Source organism: Dermacentor andersoni, chromosome 5 (assembly GCF_023375885.2).
Source record: "Dermacentor andersoni chromosome 5, qqDerAnde1_hic_scaffold, whole genome shotgun sequence".
Taxonomy (NCBI): domain Eukaryota; kingdom Metazoa; phylum Arthropoda; class Arachnida; order Ixodida; family Ixodidae; genus Dermacentor; species Dermacentor andersoni.
The window spans coordinates 164,943,685-164,961,712 of record NC_092818.1 but is presented as its reverse complement, the minus strand read 5'-3'; the positions used below and the strand labels follow the sequence as shown (position 1 = coordinate 164,961,712).

The 18,028-nt window shown below is 45.1% G+C and overlaps 1 protein-coding gene and 1 pseudogene across 1 annotated transcript; both read right to left on the bottom strand.

Moving 5' to 3' along the window:
* Positions 1 to 12,173, bottom strand: part of LOC126531578 (cytochrome P450 3A24-like) — a 21,564-nt pseudogene extending 9,391 nt beyond the window's left edge.
* A 3,395-nt stretch (positions 12,174 to 15,568) lies between these two features.
* On the bottom strand, positions 15,569 to 18,024 carry LOC126531571 (prostatic acid phosphatase-like). The gene is made up of 2 exons (XM_050179137.3): positions 17,187 to 18,024; positions 15,569 to 16,663 (listed from the first exon to the last, which is right to left on the bottom strand). Exons 1-2 carry the CDS (start codon positions 17,502 to 17,504, stop codon positions 15,713 to 15,715), a joined length of 1,269 nt encoding a protein of 422 aa, XP_050035094.2. The 5' UTR covers positions 17,505 to 18,024; the 3' UTR covers positions 15,569 to 15,712.
* Between the last annotated feature and the right edge of the window lie 4 nt (positions 18,025 to 18,028).

The window sequence follows — 18,028 nt, the reverse complement described above, 5'->3', positions numbered from 1 at the left end:
GCAAGGAGAAGGGTCGCGTCTTTTCTCCAGCTGCACGAAGACGACGTCGGTTTAAGAGAATAGAATACTTCATAACACTTCGTAAAAAAGGACACAACTTTTCTTCTGCTATCACTGTATATATTGGCTAGTAGGAGTTAATGTCCCATTTTCTACCTTTCTACCTTTTTTCTACCTGCGCCCAAAGTTCAGCACACGAGCGTGTTTCATTCCGCCCCCATCGGTATGCAGGCGAAACATCGAACCGAACCTGCGACTTCGTGCCCAGTAGCGCAAAGCCTTAGGCAATGAGCTTCCACGCTTGTGTGCATCTGTATCACGATGGTCAATAAGGAAATAAATGGTCACCCCACGAACCTTTGGCACCGAACGTTGCAGTAGACATATCTTCCGAGCCGATGTCGAAAAGCGTGCTCTCCGTCTCCGACGAGCCCTCGATGGAAGGTTGGAGGCAACCTTTTTGCGCCTCCATCATCAGCTGGAGGAAGTCTTCGTGGGACTGCGGCGCAAAAACAAGAACTCGGAACTGTACTTTTTTATCGTGCTGTTGACAATAACCGTTAAAATTCTTCAAGCACATGAAACAATTCAGTTCAGCCACCATTAAGAAGAGTGCCCTTTGCCTAGAGCATCATACATCTTCATGAGAATAAATGTTATCGATTGAATTATTCGTTCATTCATTCATTCATTCATTCATTCATTCATTCATTCATTCATTCATTCATTCATTCATTCATTGAAATGTAGAAGCAATAATGGCAGATCAAGTTTTCGAAACAAGATTGGTTGATCTATTCAGGTGAAATTTGAAATATTGGCAACCATTGCATTGCCGGCATCTCCTGGAAGAATAGTGTGTTCACTGATAAGATAGAGATATATAACTTAATTGTTGCTCAGCAAATTGTCGCAGTGATCAGAGGATGACACCATAGGAGGTGCTCTGAAAACGTTCTGGCAATCAAGCACTTTCCACAAAGGTGCTTAAACAGTCGAGAATAATAGAAATACGTTAAACTTAAAGAATAATAATAATTAAAAAAAGCAACAAAAGCATAACTATACCTGACTGTGCGCTTGCCTGTTCCGTATAATTCATTGGCATACTTTCTTGAAGTAGCCAAAAGGATCGTCGTTCCGTATCTTGATCTTTAGCGCTCTCAACACACCCGGAAACAGCACTGCAAAAGCATTTTTTTTTTGTCATTGTGAATCCGAACTACTGGCCTTTCGTTTTTGACGGCAGCACTGCCATCGAAAATTTATTCGACCTGAGTGAATGAATTTTTGCGCATCGCTCATATTTTTTTCTTAATTAGTTATTGAAAAACTGGCTTGCATATTCACATGCTCGAGTTGATAACCTCGAGCAATCATTCACAAGCATTTAAGTTGGAGCTCACAAAGCAGCCAGTTTAGAAGAAGTGTGAGCAGTAATGGTAAGAACAAAATGCGTTTTTGAATTGGACCGTCACAAAACGAGACGGACGCGGTGGGCATTAACAGTAAAATATACTTAAAAATCATAAGACCACACTTGAATATTCTTGTTCACTTAAAACTGTGAATGCAGCATTTTAGTATAAAATATGACGATTTTTAGAAGAAGAGATGAAACAGGAGCGTCAAATTTGTATAAGCTACGGCAATAACATGTGCGTTTTGGTAGCCTTTCGCTGCAGATTTCGTGGGTTGTATTTCTCAATGACTAATGGTTTGGCTATAAGCTTCAGGTGCCATAACACTAGTGGTGCTGTGTTGAGTTTTAAGTGTGTCTTGTTCTACAGCACTACATAAGAACGTGCACAGGCGCTCTGCATCGCTGTGACCACCTGCGAGTCTTCGAATGCACACGCTTTGTTCGGGTGTGGCGAGCTTTCAGACATGCTTCTGTTGTTAGTAGCACCTATCGCGACTGTTTTGCTTCTTGACAGTTCTATCCATAGCGCTTTAGGAAATCACTCTCTTTCAACAAGTAGACTAAAATAATTTATTTATTAAATTGTTAATCACTTCATTTCAAAGAACTCCGTAGTGGAACAGGATAGGGTAGTGCCTGCTTGGTTCCATAAGTTTCGCAGAACTACGGGTAGAATAACGAGAAAGGCATAAAGTAAATGTAGAAAGTGCGTTAAGTGAAACAAATGCCTCAAGGAGTGAAAAACATGCTGCATGTTAACTACACCATTCGTTCAGGTACTGCTGTAAACGTAAGAAAGAACGCACCCTCAAAGACCAGCTTGGGAGTGATTTTCACAGAGAACGCCTTTCGAGCCTCGGTCACAAAATCATTGGTGGTGTCTGTGTGCGAATCTAGCTTCGTCCCAAATGCGCATGTGGCAATCACATCCAAAGCGTAGTGGCCATAGAACCTGCAAGTTAATGAGGTAAGCCGCCTTAGCATCTTTAGCGTTTCTAGTTTACGTTACCACGTCTCGGCTGCGTGCCAGCATAGCACGTGCGAGCTAAAACAGGTTCATGCATGGCGCAGATTAGTCTACTTGCATACTTTTGTGACAATGAAGGAAAAGCTACTGGGGCGGAACTTCTACGCTTGTGTTACTGTGCCAACTTGTCTGGCAAAGTTTAACAGCGCTTTCGGTTTCTTGGAGCAGAAAGCGTATCTTCTACTTGCGACGGTATTGCATTTGTCAAAAGTCGGAATAGAAAAGCTAGAAAAATAGTCATATTTAGCGCTGAGTATAGTTTATTGTATGTATTAAATTAATATTCGCGCTTTAGTAAATAAGATGCGTATGTTTTGTGTCTCCTACCCTAACTAACGTGAATGACGCTTTATAGAACTACATTCAGGACTGCTCTTACTTGCGCGTGCTTGGCTCTCTGTATTTCTCTTCATTGCCACGGAAAGTTGTCCGCGAGCATAGAACATACAAAGCTGACAGGTGGCCGTGGTGGTAGCCATTAAATTATACAGTCGCACCATGCTCAAGTCTCATAAAATGACAAGAAAATTCACATGGCCAGATGTCTAAACGTTCACTTAACACTCAAAGTTTGGCCGTAAATAGTAATGCCAAAATTACACATGACATGCAATGGCTTAAGAGCATGCGCTACATCGCGCAAGATAAGTATTTCTATCTCATAAAGTTTCAAACATGTTGATAACTTCCAAATAGGAGCAAATAGGCTCAGTTGAGAAAGAAAAAGAAAAGGCAGCTTTTTACCTGCCATCCACATACAAACACAACATGGCACGTTTTTGTAAGAGAGAAAATCCGACGTAGTTTCTCACGGAGACACTGATCCAGGTACAGTACGAAGTGAAGTCTGTGTACAACATGGTTCAGTTCCTTAATAAATGCTGATATCGGTTTTTATCCCGCAGTCCACCACACACAACATACTAAATCCACTCGCAAACAACAGTCGCCGGTGTTTTCTAGGGTGAAGTTCACTGCACACATCATGAGAGTTTTTGTAAGTGGAAGCCAATTTGTTGCTTTTTATGACAGGTTCCCCAAACACACAACATATTATGTTCTCGTAAGTTAAAGCTGATGTCATTGCTTTCCAAGACGAAGTTCGCTACTCACACATAACATGGTCAGCTGTAAGTAAAAGCCACTTTTGCTGCTTTGTACCACAAGCTCATGCACCACCATACACACATGGGCCTTTATCCTAACTAACAACTGATGTCCTTGCATTTTTTCGGCGAAGTTCACTACAGGCACAACAAGGTTTCATTTCTTTAAGGAAAACCCATGTTTTTTCTCTTCCTCGCAAAGCCCATGGCGCACTCGTACAACAAGAGTAGCACGTTCGCCGCGAACGTCATTGTGCGAGGTTGCAGGGGCCGTCTGACGTAGCGTGGAAGAGATCTATAAACTACACAACACAGGAGACATGGCAGAAGACAGCATTTCCGTTTGCGTGGTTTGTATGCTAGTATATTTACTGCGGTGCTGACTTATCCTTCCGTCGAAAATTGTCCTTTTAATCAACTCATTGTGACAATTTGAGCTTGTACTCACTGCTTAACATCGACGTCCTCAGCCTTTTCCGCAGCGTTCTTCAGGTGCCGACACGTCACTTTTGCGCATTCTTGAATCAAAGAGTTCATCTGCATGAAATTTTGCGGTAATGGTTGACGATAGTAATATTCACAAAGATACACTCAGATTTCTTACGTGTCTAAAAAAGACATTTGGTTTCAGTGTTTGACGCGTCATTCTCGTTAGCAAAATGTTATATACCTAGACAGTGTCTTAATACTGGGAAATCTGTTTTGGACGTGAACATCTTTCGTCATGCCCCTTAAATTCCATACCTTCTTTTACATGCAACCTGCTTCATGCTCACATCCTGAAGGGGCCCTGTGCTACAGTCTTCGAATATTGTAAGTATACCTTCAGAGCCGCCAGATCGTGGTGAACATGTTGCTTTATCGCCAACTATATCCGTATTACCAACTTACACGCAGCAGAAAACTTGCCTTGGTATAGCCGACTCTAAAAGGCCAACCTTCCCACCTTCGTCACTTACATATAAAGACTATATTTCCTCCTCAAAATAAGGCAACCGCTACAGAAGGTTACTTTAAAGGGAAACCAGAATTTCAAGCCGATGCTTTTGGTGGCAGTGCGTCCTCGTCGTCGTTCATCCTTAATCCCCATCTTGGTTCCGATCTTTCGCAAATGTGGCAACAACCACAAACCGACCAGCCCAAAATACGTTATTAACGCACGTAGCAATATAGCTCTGAGGATCAGGCTATCTAGAGGAGTCTTTCAGTCGCAACGACTGTCCGATGCCTGCCGGCAGACAGCAGGTAGCGACGTTTAGCGATCAAAAACGAAAAGCTGAATCGACTGCTGAGCCAGTGTATGACCCATCATGGTTATACGCTCCAATGAGCAAGAAAACGCGAGTATTTCACGCCAGCTTTAAACGTACGTGGATAAACTGGAATGGAAAGTGTAAAACAGAAGGTATTCTTCCTGCTTTTTCCAATATTCCATGAAAAACCAGCTAAAATATTCTTGGAGGAAGGAATTCCTGAAGCTATACCATCACATGAGCAATGCATTTTGAAGAAAGTGTCGCGGGGCCTGTTTAACCAAACCCCATACTTGAAACAAAGGGCTAGGCCGTGACCATTGTCTCAACGCCGTGTTCGTGTGTCGATTTGTTGGGGACTAAAAGTAGCAGAGTCGTTTCTTAGCTCGTTGGTGCTCTAATATAAATGGCAGCTGAGTTAGAGTCTTCTGGTATACACCGTGGGGCGAACAGCAGACGCTGGTACTTTTCTGACAGTCAGCAACGCTAAATATAGACGAGGACAAATAAACGTACCCAAATATGAACTTCCTTCAACTCGCCGAAGTTTCCTTATACTATTGCTGGTACCTTTCTTAGCTTGCCAGTCGAAAATGCCGGGCTTGCCGCAGGACGTATTCTCCTCCAACGCTCCACGGGTGCGAAGACCATCATGTTGTTAAGCATGGCATCGTCGAACTGTCGTTGCTGTGAATACGTACAAAAAAATATAATTTTGCCTTTCCAGAATTGATGGTGTTCACACTGAATAACACCCAGCAACGTTCCAATCTGCTCAGTGTATACAATGTCCTTTGGTTGTTTTCTGTCGTTATTGTTTGTGCGTATGGACATTACTCGCACTCGGTTTTGCTGCTTGCATATTCTTTTTCCTTTCATACTTGGTACTTTTAATGGACATTGTGTGCACTTAGTTATCCTGCCTTAACTTCATTTTTTTCGTAACATGTTATAATTTCGCTTTTTCTGTTTCTCTGAAAACTATATTGTTCTTTTCATTATGCCCCCTACCCCCTTATTTAATACTCTCAATTGAGAGCCCTTTGCATAAAATAAATAAATAAATAAATATAAAGTCTCAATCATGGTCATACCATCCTCATTTTAATTGTTTCGACGTCACCGCTCCAGTACTACCTGTCCGCCTCCATGATGTATACTCAAACTTCTCCCCATACTTATGCCTCAATTAAGATTGCTATTCTTACCCTTCTATTCGGAAACAGATGGAAGTCCTTAACGAGAACCTGCTTCACAAGCTCTGGGTCCGACACCATTAGCGTAGGCTTGCCTCCTTCGTAGATTCTGCGATGCAGAGCAAAGTGCCCACTCATTTCTGTTCTTTGATGGTCAAAACAGTGCAATGGGATGTATGTATGTGGTTCGGTTGAATAAGGCTATCGCCTTGCTTGTTATAGATGCTCACATATAGTGAACAAACATTGAGTCTTATCGTTGAGGAATAGCCGACCATCCAAGAGTATAAGCACTAAGATTTTCTCCCTTTAACCTAATTTCGATTAGCTAGAGCTCTTTTTTGAATTGGCATGAATAAATCAGAAGATGTGGGCGTGATAATTTTGTGCCGGCTACTCTTTTGCACAGAGAAAGGGGGACTATCTCACAAGTCAAAGAACAACAGAAAGACGAAGAAGCGTGCCATAAAGTGTGAAATGAAGGAATATGTGATGTTCATTGGCCAAAAGGCCAGGCATGGCCAAAGAGCGCTATGCCATTGGTAATGAGTTCGCAGTGGGCTGATAAGTTCCGAGAAGTTGATGTGACGTGGCTGTAAAAGAGGCCCAAAATAGTTGCTGTAAATTGCGTAAAATCTGCGTGTAATAAGATTATGGCAATGACTAATGAAGTGTACTATGAGCATTAAAATGCATTGCGAAAGAATGATGCAATATACAAAATATGTGAGCTGCTAAAATTGGATAGAGCACTACTGTCTCACCAGACCCCTGGAAACACAAAGGCTTAGAGGCATGTGCTATACAAAACGACTATAATAGCTTCATCCTCTGGAAAGAGGATTTGCTGTAGGACAACGTCATTCAAGAAAGCGAGGACCGCTTTGGTCTTAAAAAGCGGTTCTTTACCAAGAAACATAGCCAGATGAAGAGGGACACAATAGCGGTATGCAAGAGGAAAATGTTTCTTCCTGTCTCTTTTGGCTTCCCGACACTCCAGGAAGACGTGGAGGACGGTCAGCCTGTCACAACATCTACCACAGGTTGGAGTCTTGTTACCGATCAAGAGAAAGTTATGAGTGCCAAATGTGCGTCCTATTCTGAGTCGAGTCAATAGGACATCTGTTCTTCGTGTTTTCGGAGCTGGGGACCAGAAGCCTAACTTCGGCTTAGTAACATGAAGCTAATTGCTCGTTTCAGCATTCCACAAGCGCTGCCAGTGGCTTCGCAGTTTGCTTCGTAGGAAAGGTTTCATGTCTGTGGCAAGGACAGCAGCAGAACGAATACCTTGCGATGCTGATTTGGCGATTTCGTAGGCAAGCACATTGCCTTCGATTCCTCTATGGCCAGAAACCCAACATACTACTACATGTCTACGAGATAAATAAATGTTGGACAAGACTGAGTAAAGTTCAATAAAAACAGGATTTGTATCCGCGATAGAGTGTATGCGCGACTGAACGAGGACGTAGAAAGAAACAGATCACAGAGACAGAGCTTCTCTGAGAAGCGCTGTCTCTGTGTATCTGTTTCTTTCTACGCTCTCGTTCAGTCACGCTTATACACTCTATCATTGATTCTAATCAACTAGCCCGCCAACGTGTTTTAAACAGGATTTGTATGCATTTGTAAAGACATTAACGCTTTTACAAGGCTTAACCATATAGTGTCAAACAACACGAACACTCAAAACACAGTATGGCACAAGAAAAGAAACATGCTTTCAAAAGGAAAGAGAAATGCAACATGTAATATCATTCAGACCTGACGAAAGCCTTACATTTCGTTTATATCATAATACTTTAGTCAACAATATACTGGCCACCAACAAAACTTTTATCACGTTCTCATTTTTTTAACGTTATAGCAACATTATTGAATAGTTTTTGTCAGTTGTGGTCCCAACAGCGTATTTTTACTCATTAGTATACCCTCCTTATTTGCACATCAGACTATTTCTTAGCATAGTGTTTACGGCACTCTAAAAGCTGTACGTCCTCGCCTCCATTTCCATGCTCTTAGCGTATGCTTTTAGCATGATCAAGTAGGTGGGGTCCAGCCACAAAAGTTGGATAAGTGTTTAACATTTGTTTATTTCTCTAGAAATATGAAAGTCAATAAAGGGTTCGGCGCAATAAAAATCATAAGTTCTAGAATTAACGCCGTAAATTGGTATGTTGCTATCGTATATAGGCCATGTATTCATAAAAGGCAACCCTATTGATGTGTTAACCACCTTGGCAACAAATTACGGGCTTTCTTCCCACCCCCCCACCCCCCTTTTTTTTTCAGACTGGAAAGAAGAAGTTGCGAGTTGACTAAGTGATGGCTAAGTGAGAACTCTGAATTTTAGCGTGCGTTTTAGTGGTTCTTTTAGATCATAAAATTTCGGCCCCGACAGGCGATAATCGTTTAGTTGCCTATCCTGCGAAATTCATAAATAGGCGAAGCTCATTTAAGTGTGTTGTGGATTCTCATGAGCCTATATTCTAATATAACCAATAGACCACTCTGTGTCTGTATGTGTTTACGTCTGCACGTTTGCGGCGTCAAATTCGAATGACGTAGGGAAGCGCGGTGTAACATGAAGGAAGAAGGAAGAGTGCTTGTCTCTGAGAAAATGGTCGCCGAACATTGCGATCGATACGATATCCTCCCCTTCCCGAGTTGTTGGCTTGATTATGGCGTAAAGTCAGAAGACTGCGTTGTTCCGATTGACCGGGCTTCAGAAGCGGTGATGGACATTACGTAGGAGCGTAGCTCAGAGCAGCGCGTTTTCCTCTCTGAAACCTCTCCCTCTGTTTTCTTCAGCCATTTATAGAAGACGCGGCGAACATGTGCCGTGCGCTCTCGTGACCAGCATTTCGTTTTCCTTTCTGGAGGCGCGGGAAACGCGAACCGTTGGCTTGCTCATATTTTTACATGTGGACATGCTTAATGTAAAAGAATGCGCACTGACCGATTGCACCAGCATACTTGTAATAAAGGAGCGTTCGTCGACAGGCTGAAAGGAATGTACAAGACGAAACTCACCCAAAGACCCGGCCCATCTTCCGGCACCTTTCTTGATCGCCGAGACATACTGGCTGAAATGAAGATGCCCTATTTAGTTGAATCCATGTGTGCCCGAACTGGGAAGGTCAAACACGTCTTTAATGTTCTTCAGAATGTAAGACGTGCACAGTAACTGGTTCAAATCAGTCTTGCAACTTAACTGGTTCAAATCAGTCCGTGCAACTTAACTGCGACGCGAGTCTCATATTTATTGTTTAATTTGTATTTCGGAAAATTCGAACCTTTTCTGCACTTTCCACTAAGGTATCACCAACACAACTTGACTGTAATAGAAGTCGCGGGTAATCCACTTTCTTGTATAGAATGGAGATGAACTCAATGTTAGACCTTCTGAACGTTTGCTATATTCAGTATCCTTCGTTCACGTTTTTCTTTTCTTTGTAACATGAACAGCAAATTAAGATGAGTGAAACAAGCCAGAAAGTCTACCTTCATGACCAGTCTTAGGATGGGACCAAAGACAACGGACAACTTCTCGTGAACAACGCCTTGATCCTTCCAGTAGTTCTTGTTTCTCGCGGCATATCTGAAAATCCGTATGCGCTTGATAATAGCACCTTGACCGTCATTGGCGCTCAAAACAAACACATGTGTACAATTCGTTTTCCTTCAGGTAAGATTATTTCTTTGAAAAAATACCGCTTTTGAACAAATAGTGTGAGAGAATGTTCTCGTGGCGCTCTCATCACTCGTCATTCAAATCGTATGTCCGTATATTGTTGCGCAAGGCCAATGATGATTGTACCAAGCCTGGCTGCTCACCTTCAATATCCATGCCATTAAAGAACTTTATCAGATATCCGCAAGCGATGACGGCGAAATCAAAATTCTTTGCCTTAATTATTTCCCTTACGTTTCGCCCTGCCGCCCGATTCTCTCAAGCATGTCATTTTTGGGGCGTCCACATCGTGTGTTTGGGTGAGAAGGCAATGTCCGAAACTGAAGTGGAATCCATGCTAGGGGAGTGCAAGACATACTACATTCTGTAGTTTGTTCAAGGCAACTTTGAACGAGAGCGTGAAAGATTCCATGTTTCACAGCGCCTCAAAAATGCCAGGTCGTACCTGTTATTTTTCTTTCTTTTTTGACCGACTGTATAACTACGACGTCGTGCGGTCGGGCGGAAGCGAGTATAAGCACGAAAATCTCTGAAGGTACTCACGGGTAACCCTCTCAACCTCTCTGATTTCTCATTCGGACGCAGTACGACGTCCAACCTAACCTAACCTAATTTAACTTAACCTTTGTTGGCAGGAGTGGGGACAGAATGAAAAGTCTCTGCAAAGTCAGCTGAGTTTTTTTTTTTTTTTTTTCGCTAGGAATGCAGGACAGATTAGTTCTCTGCGCAGTCGCGTCGCGTGTATACGCGCTCCCGCCAGACCCCACGACATCCCCATGGGTAAATAATATGACAACCAGATAAGGATTAGTGCGAAAGTGGAACCATATCACACAGATATAAGCCCAACATGACACAGATATATATATATATATATATATATATATATATATATATATATATATATATATATATATATATATATATATATATATATATATATATATCTGTGTTAAGTTGGGCTTTGAACGCAGCTGTCAAAATGCTGATAGTCCCAATAGATTATTGGGCTTGGGCATGCGTGCTCAATGCTTCAAAGCTCAATCATCAGAATTCGGATAAAACCATATTCGGTTGTTCAGTAGAGCTTAAGCCGAGAGACTGCAGAAGTAAGCAAGATATTATTATACGATCTGATAGCGTTCAAGCCACAATAGGTCTCTGAGCTAGCACAGCAATTATCATGCACGAATATGATGCCAGGCTCGAAAATACCGTAAGAGTAAGTGGAAAAGTATTGTATAAGCGGTGTGAGCTTGCGCGAGCTCGTTAGACATGGCTGGACATGGAACACCACCAAACAGACATGGATGTGATAATAGCGGCACGGCAGCACTGACTGCAAACACAGTTTAGTCGCCCTAATCGGTCGTTTTATGTGTGCGGCATAAACAACAAAGATACACACAAGAATTACAACGACAGGACATTGACTATGTGTGTCATGTGCCTAATGAAAAGCGATTTCCTTGTCAGTAAACTATACACAACACCTACGCCGTCTTGTTTGAAGATGATAATTCTCTGCGCTTCGGTTCTCTTTCTCGTAGGCTAGCTAGAGTAAGGTCTCTAAAATAGCTGCTATTTAGCTCGCCAAGCGACAGCCCGGTCTAAATCTGTTCTCACCGTATACATTTCATGCGGCGCTCGTTTACTATACAAGGCGAGCCTTATTTCCTCGCAAGTTTCATCACACCGTGCCTAAATGGACTTGGGCATATTGCAACTACGCTCAATTATTATTGCGTACACTTGTATTGTACGGGCCAGTATGGCCACATTATGCTCGGTCGCGGTTTGGCGTGCGCGAAAAGCTTGTTCGCCAATCGGATAATCAGAACGACCCGCCGCGGTGAATCAGTGGCGCTCGATCTGCTGCCGAGCACGAAGTCGCGGGTTCGATTGCCGACCGCATTCCGATGTGGGCGGAATGCAACCGCGCTTGTGTACCACAGACTTCGCGTTAATATGGAACACCTAGGGAGTTTTCGCACTTCAACGTCCACGAGATGCGGCGGCCGCAGTAAAAAATAAAACCTGGGACCTCTTGCTGAGCAGCAAAACGTCATTGCCGCTATAGCTACCTCGACCAGTGAATCGAGATCACGCAGAAAAATATTAGAAAGATGGATATAGCAATAACCCACCAGCGTATAAAGCGACGAGATATGTTTCGGCTCGCTTACCTATATAGCAGGAAACACGCTGCAGCCACTAGTATGACGCAGTCAACTAGACTCGAAAGAAACATCACGAATGAAAGTTCTCGCAAAGAACTGTCTTCTTTGTTCGCACGGATGATCACATGCAGCGGGGCAAGATGCGATTCCCAGGCAAAGACGACTACAAGTGCAGGACGGTCTTGGAGGTGCCCTTACATGTCTTCAAATTCAAGCGAACACTATCGATTCGGTCATAGGAAATCCCATACGGCACGCCCGAGACAACACTGGCAAACAAATATGTTGTTGCGCACGGCATAGAAACAAGCCACGAGAGCTGACGCAAGCCCCGATAGGGGCGGCTATCGCTTTTGTCCTCGCCTTTGACTGATACCAGATATTGCCCTATAGGTTGGACAACTCTCGGAACCTTTCATCCATGGCGGCTTGCTAGTATGCATTCGAGGGCATGTGGTCTGCGACGGAGCCCGCGTTCATGTTTTCTTCATGCGTCATTTGCTACGAAAATATCATGCCACTGCCTCTGGTGGGATGCCACGGCCCCGGGTTTCCGGGCCTTGTTCCACTGCTATTAGCGTGAGTGATCGAGTACAGGCGCGTGTCATGTAAATCGATTACTGGGCGTAAAAATATGTGAGTAGAGATCGATCACTGCTCACACCTCTTTTTCTTTCTCGATACTGTTCGCTATCAATTATTTAATCTATATACTTGAGCACTCAGGCCTCTGAATATGTACTTGAAAGTACCGCAGTCACGCAAACTGCCGAGAGGGAGAAAGAGATTAGGAGAAAGGAGGTCGACCAGACGCTTTCGACGTGTACAGTGCATAAAAAAGGCACATGCATAATGGCCCACTGTCTGGTACAAGATGGTAATAAAAAGGACGTCAAGCTTACTGTGCGACCTTTCAGAATCATATAGCGCAATTGAAGAGAAGCTGTTTCTTCTGAGCAGTCAGTTGCATTAAGAATTTCAGTTGCCTGAAATTAAACTATACGTGCACACTCTAAAACGTTGCCCGCATATGACTCCCCGTTATCAATGCTTTGAGCACTTGCGACGCTTTCGAGCATTTGCTTAAGGACCTTTTAGCAAAGATCATGCTTCTCTTACAGACATTTATGGAACACTAGTGGGCGGCACTTTCTTGCGCCACCGGTGTCCGCTGGTGACACTGAGGTGATGCATTTTAGTGTGACATGAAAGCGAGAATTTTTTCGGTGCATCGTAACTGCATTCGGCCTCCTCCTCGATCACCGGTGGTGCAGAAAGCGCCGGCTGCCATGCTGTCTGAGTGTCGCGTTTCAGTCGCTAAGCACTGTATACATGAGCCAATGTTACTATATCGAGACGGCTGACTGGGCTAGTTGGTAATCCATACTAAATGTGAACAGCGCAAGAGGCAACGCGGTGAAGGAAACGAGAGGGAACAAGCGCCGACTTCCAAATGGCGATCTATAAATTATGGAGTTTTACGTGCCAAAACCACGATTTGATTACGAGGCACGCCGTAGTGGGGACTCCGGATTAATTTTGACCAACAGGGGATCTTTAACGCGCCCCCAATGCGCGGGACCACGGACGTTTCTGCATTTCGCCCCCATCGAAATGCGGCCGCTGCAGCCGGGATTCGATCCCGCGGCCTCGTGCTTAGCAGCGCAACACCATAGCCGCTAAGACACCGCGGTGGGTAATGATTATTTATCGACAGGTATGCAATATATATACATGTTTACGAAACACTACATGAAAAAGTTTACATGAAAAAAAGAAGACATCTCAAACACCTGGTCAATCATTGTAACTCGCTGCGCATGATCCCTTCTTACGAGAATCTGATTTCTTTATTATATAGGGCTGCCGACGGCTTACTAACACAGGAGCACTGCTCCCGGCCGAGCCATTTGTGCTGCTTTTTACGCGTGGTTGTTCGCCCCTAAATTCGCAAATCACTGCGGCTCGCTCGAAGTAAGGGGGCACAGATTCTTGGCAGAAGGAAGCATGCGCAGCGGGCGACAGTGTTATATATATATATATATATATATATATATATATACCAAGTGACTTTCTTAAAAAGCAAACAAGGACCAACAAATTCTTTTGGGCCGTAAGTGCTCTTTGCCACTGGCCGTCCGAGTTCGCTAATGACGTGTCCAGCATAACGCAGAGACGCTTTTCTGAGGTAATCACTGGGCCTATTTTAATGTAAATTGTTGTAATTTAGAGAGAAAGTTAAGTTCTAGTGATTGATGAAGCAGAATCTTAATTTAAGGCCCTAATATTTAAATAAGTTTTCAAAGATTGTTAAGTTTCGGAATGTGTATAAAATTATATTTAGTAACGAGGGGTATACGAAACTACAACGGCTATTGTAGACTGCGGCGAAGAAATTACAAAAAAAAACGTATTCGCAGCTTTTTGATATTCATTCAAAGTGAACGTCGTAGTATCTGCAGGGCTGTTTGTCAGCGCATGAAACAAGTAATCCTTACCATTGTCTGCTTTGACCGCGCACAACCTACCTACGCCATAACTTGAGCCTGCAGGCTAGCGTGTACGCAATGCCATACGCGTCTCATACAAACGAACGGCTACTATCGCACGACAAAGGGCTTTTATTCACTCGCGGTTTAAGGTGTCACATTGTCCCACAAGCGCGCAGCGTATGTATACATTTTAGGCATGGCACATGAAACGCTTTGTTCGTTCTGAAACACGCGTCACTACATCTGCACAGGCGAAAATCCGAAGCTTCTGTACATGAAACACAAAATAGTCGATCACCTTTCTTTCTTTATTTCTTTCTTACCTTCTTTCTTGCGACACAGTGCTCAGTTCCTCATCGCTTTCAATATAGCTATCTTGTCGTTTTGGCGCAGTTGTTTTCCCTCTGCATCAGTGCGTATATTGCAATGATTTGAACTATAGAGCTCTTTCAGGACGATATAATCAGCAGTTTTATATTGGCGTGGACAGAAAGGGACACTGAACCTGTATTGTAGTCAATTGCGCTTATTAAATAGCTCGATATTTCGATACATCGAAACGGCCACATTAACATGAAATGAGGCTTGGAAAGACCGAAAGAACGCAAGAACGAAAGGCGCATGGCGTCGCTGCCCGGAAGTTAGCACACCGACTCGCCATGACGTCACAGATTTCGACAGCGTCTACACGGGGTCTCGCTCATCGGCTAAGGACCACCACATAGTCTGAAAGAACCAAAGACTCAATCAAGGAAGTTTCTACAACCCTGCCTGGGCGAGAATGGCCCAGATACGACGATATAACTTGAAATCCGCTATGTCACACTGAAGCACCAGCGTTAAATTCAAAAGGAAATGTGGCCTTCATTTTCACCGCTAACATTCAGCCATCTTCCACGAAACGAATAAAAATACCCTCACTTTCTCTTCGAATGACGTGTACTGCTGGAGCGCCCACTTTCCATCATACCAAAATACACATAACACGACACTGAAATCGGCCGGTTACTTCAGCGGTTTGATTAAATGAAGAGACGTTACGTTTAGGGCTACGATAAGAATGAGTGTAATTGGGCTTTGTAATTTTAAACAAGGTCTAAAACTACGTAACTAAATTATTGAAAGAACATTCTAACGACAAGGACGACACGATTTTTCCTCTAGTTGTCGCGATTTGTGAGGAAAGATATTAAGCGCTTTAAGAAGCAGATGCGTTTTTATCCAATATTACATCAGAACATAGCCGCTTGACAATCGCCATCTCACATAATTTAGAAATTCCGTGATTCCTTCTTGCAGGGACATCCAAACGGCACAGTCGAATGTGCAGTTCGCTAATCTTTAGAGAAGAGGCTGTTGCTCGCTCCAACCGCATTGCGCCCTGGTCACCGGCTTGAATTTACGCTGCAGGACTTCGTCGAATTTCTCCAGTGGACACGGGTCGGCGCAGCCTTCGACGGGAATGCTCGTCACATGTTGGTTGTTGGCCTTGTAAGAGAGCTTGACGTATCTTTCGGCGGTCGCCTCAGATGCGCCGCTCTTAGCGAACACCTCGATAATGACAGCGGCTCCGTAGGGGGGCCTGCCACTCAACGTGCCGTTCATGCCCAGAATGACGCCGGCGACGTTCATGTCGTGGTACGAGAAGAGCGTTATCTTAGGCCCCTTGTTAGTGTCGTCCTTTCCTTGCGTGAGTATCAGGCCACCGCCGGCATATTTGGGTTTCATGCTTGCCACGAAATCTCTGAGCAAGGCGCCCGCCATGTTGTCCTTCTGATACTTTCCGATCATCTCAACCAGCTTCTCGTTGAGCCAACCGAGCTGGCGCAGGTGCTTCGTAGCCCACTCGGGCAGTGGCAGGCCGTTTTCGCGGTTCACGAACAGGGCGTCCACGACTCGCGAAGTGGCCGCGAACCGCGCCACACCGGGCTCGTCGGTGACGTTGGCCGCAGCGGCCACGAAGTCAAGCAGGTTGCCTGCGGTACCGAAACTTCGCGGCACCGCTGTCGTCGGCTCGTTTTTCGTGCGAGACGAAGGCGTTTTAGATGACGGCTCGCCGACCAGAGAACAAGGCACTTCGGCGGCGTACAGCGCGGTCAGGCTGTCCAGGAAGCGCGGCAGACAAAGAGTGGCGTACTTGTCCGTGCCATCTGGCGGACTCGTGATGGGCACCGGCTGCCAGTCCTGGCCGCGCTTCCATTGTCTTTCCTTGTCGACGGCTGGGTACAAGCCGTACAGGAGGATCGCGGCGCTGTCGAAGCAGCGGGGGACGGGACTGCTTCGGGCGATCACCTGCACGAGTGAGAGAAGAAGGCGGCTTTTATGGCGTGCACCAGCTGACTCCCGACTGGAGGGATAAGACGGATTATTAATTTCAAGTTCTCTTCTTAAGTGAACAAGTTCGAGTTAAATTTGTTCACAAGGAGTGGTAGTCAAACATATATAATGACCTTAAAGTTGCATACGAACTAAAGGTAACGCATTAAAGTAAGGTCGCCAGGGGCTCGCCCGCTCGCCTTGGGAGTCGCGCGCGTCCCGGCGCTCCCTTCTCCCACGATGCATTGCGCCTGACTACTCGCGGAGGGAGCGTCTGCAGCCGCCGCTGACGGTGCGCGCACATTTCTAGTAAGGTGCATTGACACTTTCTTTGCTAAGAACCAATCAAGAAGAGCGCGGCGTGGCCGTGCATGTACTTCTTCATACGGCAACGCGCAATCTCTCAGGCTCAGAGTTCACGAATCCGGTGATATGTTGTTCCGACACAAGCGTGAGCTGTGCTACAAGGTGAAGCGCGGCAGTCGTCCTTGGTGCTCACCTCTCGTACGTCGTAGGTGAGGAAGCGTGCGTACCGCTCACGTATCCATGTTCCGAGGGCCCACATGGTTTGGCGACCCCTCTTGGTGAGCTGCCCGCGTCCCATGGGCCACACGTAGTTCTGGTTGGGGTCTCCGGGAAACGTCGTGAGCGAAGCGCGTTCCCCGTGACGAAACAGTACAGCCACATGCACTAGACGCAGCTGATCGCTCCCACCGACGTCTGAAGCCGTGGTCCTGTCTGGCGTCGCTTCAGTCAGCGCGATCGTCCACACTTGAAGCGCAGACAGTAGCAGTAACAGCGGAACTCGGCCCTTCATCCTACAGACGAAGTACTGAGCGCCAACTGACCGCTTTTCCTTGAGGAGACTCGGCGACGATGGACAGCTATTCTTGCAGAATTACTCCTCACGACTTCCTTTTTGTGCGTGGCTGGTTTCAAACGCGCAGAGACGCGGGCATGTGGACCGAATGCAACCGTAGCCAATCTTGTGTCTGCTTCTTCCTCGTTTTTACCCAGATAGGGCGAAAAATACCTTTCTTCTTTCTAGTCCGCACTAATGCTTGTTTTGCTATATTTTTGATGCGAAAGTGTCAAAGGACTCATTGAGTGAAAAAGCCGGCACCTGTAGCAGCGAAACGGCACCTAATTCCCATTGGCGGCGACGCCATGACACGAACGCGCCTCGGCGGAGCTGGGTTTAGAGGCTTGGCAGGGATAGGCCCCATGCGAGCGATTTTGTGCGCGACGGTGACGAGCGACGGCTTCGAGCGACGAAACGGGTCGTCACTTGAACAGATCGCTCGGTCTTGTCGCTCGATCGCTCGGTTCTGGAAATCTAGA

What these genes read in the sequence shown, in the direction of transcription:
- LOC126531571 (XM_050179137.3), bottom strand. Translation starts at nt 17,504, where the DNA reads ATGAAGGGCCGAGTTCCGCTGTTACTGCTACTGTCTGCGCTTCAAGTG. An exon ending in TCACCTACGACGTACGAGAG is followed by an intron (nt 16,664 to 17,186) that starts GTGAGCACCAAG and finishes TCACTCGTGCAG; the next exon opens with GTGATCGCCCGAAGCAGTCC.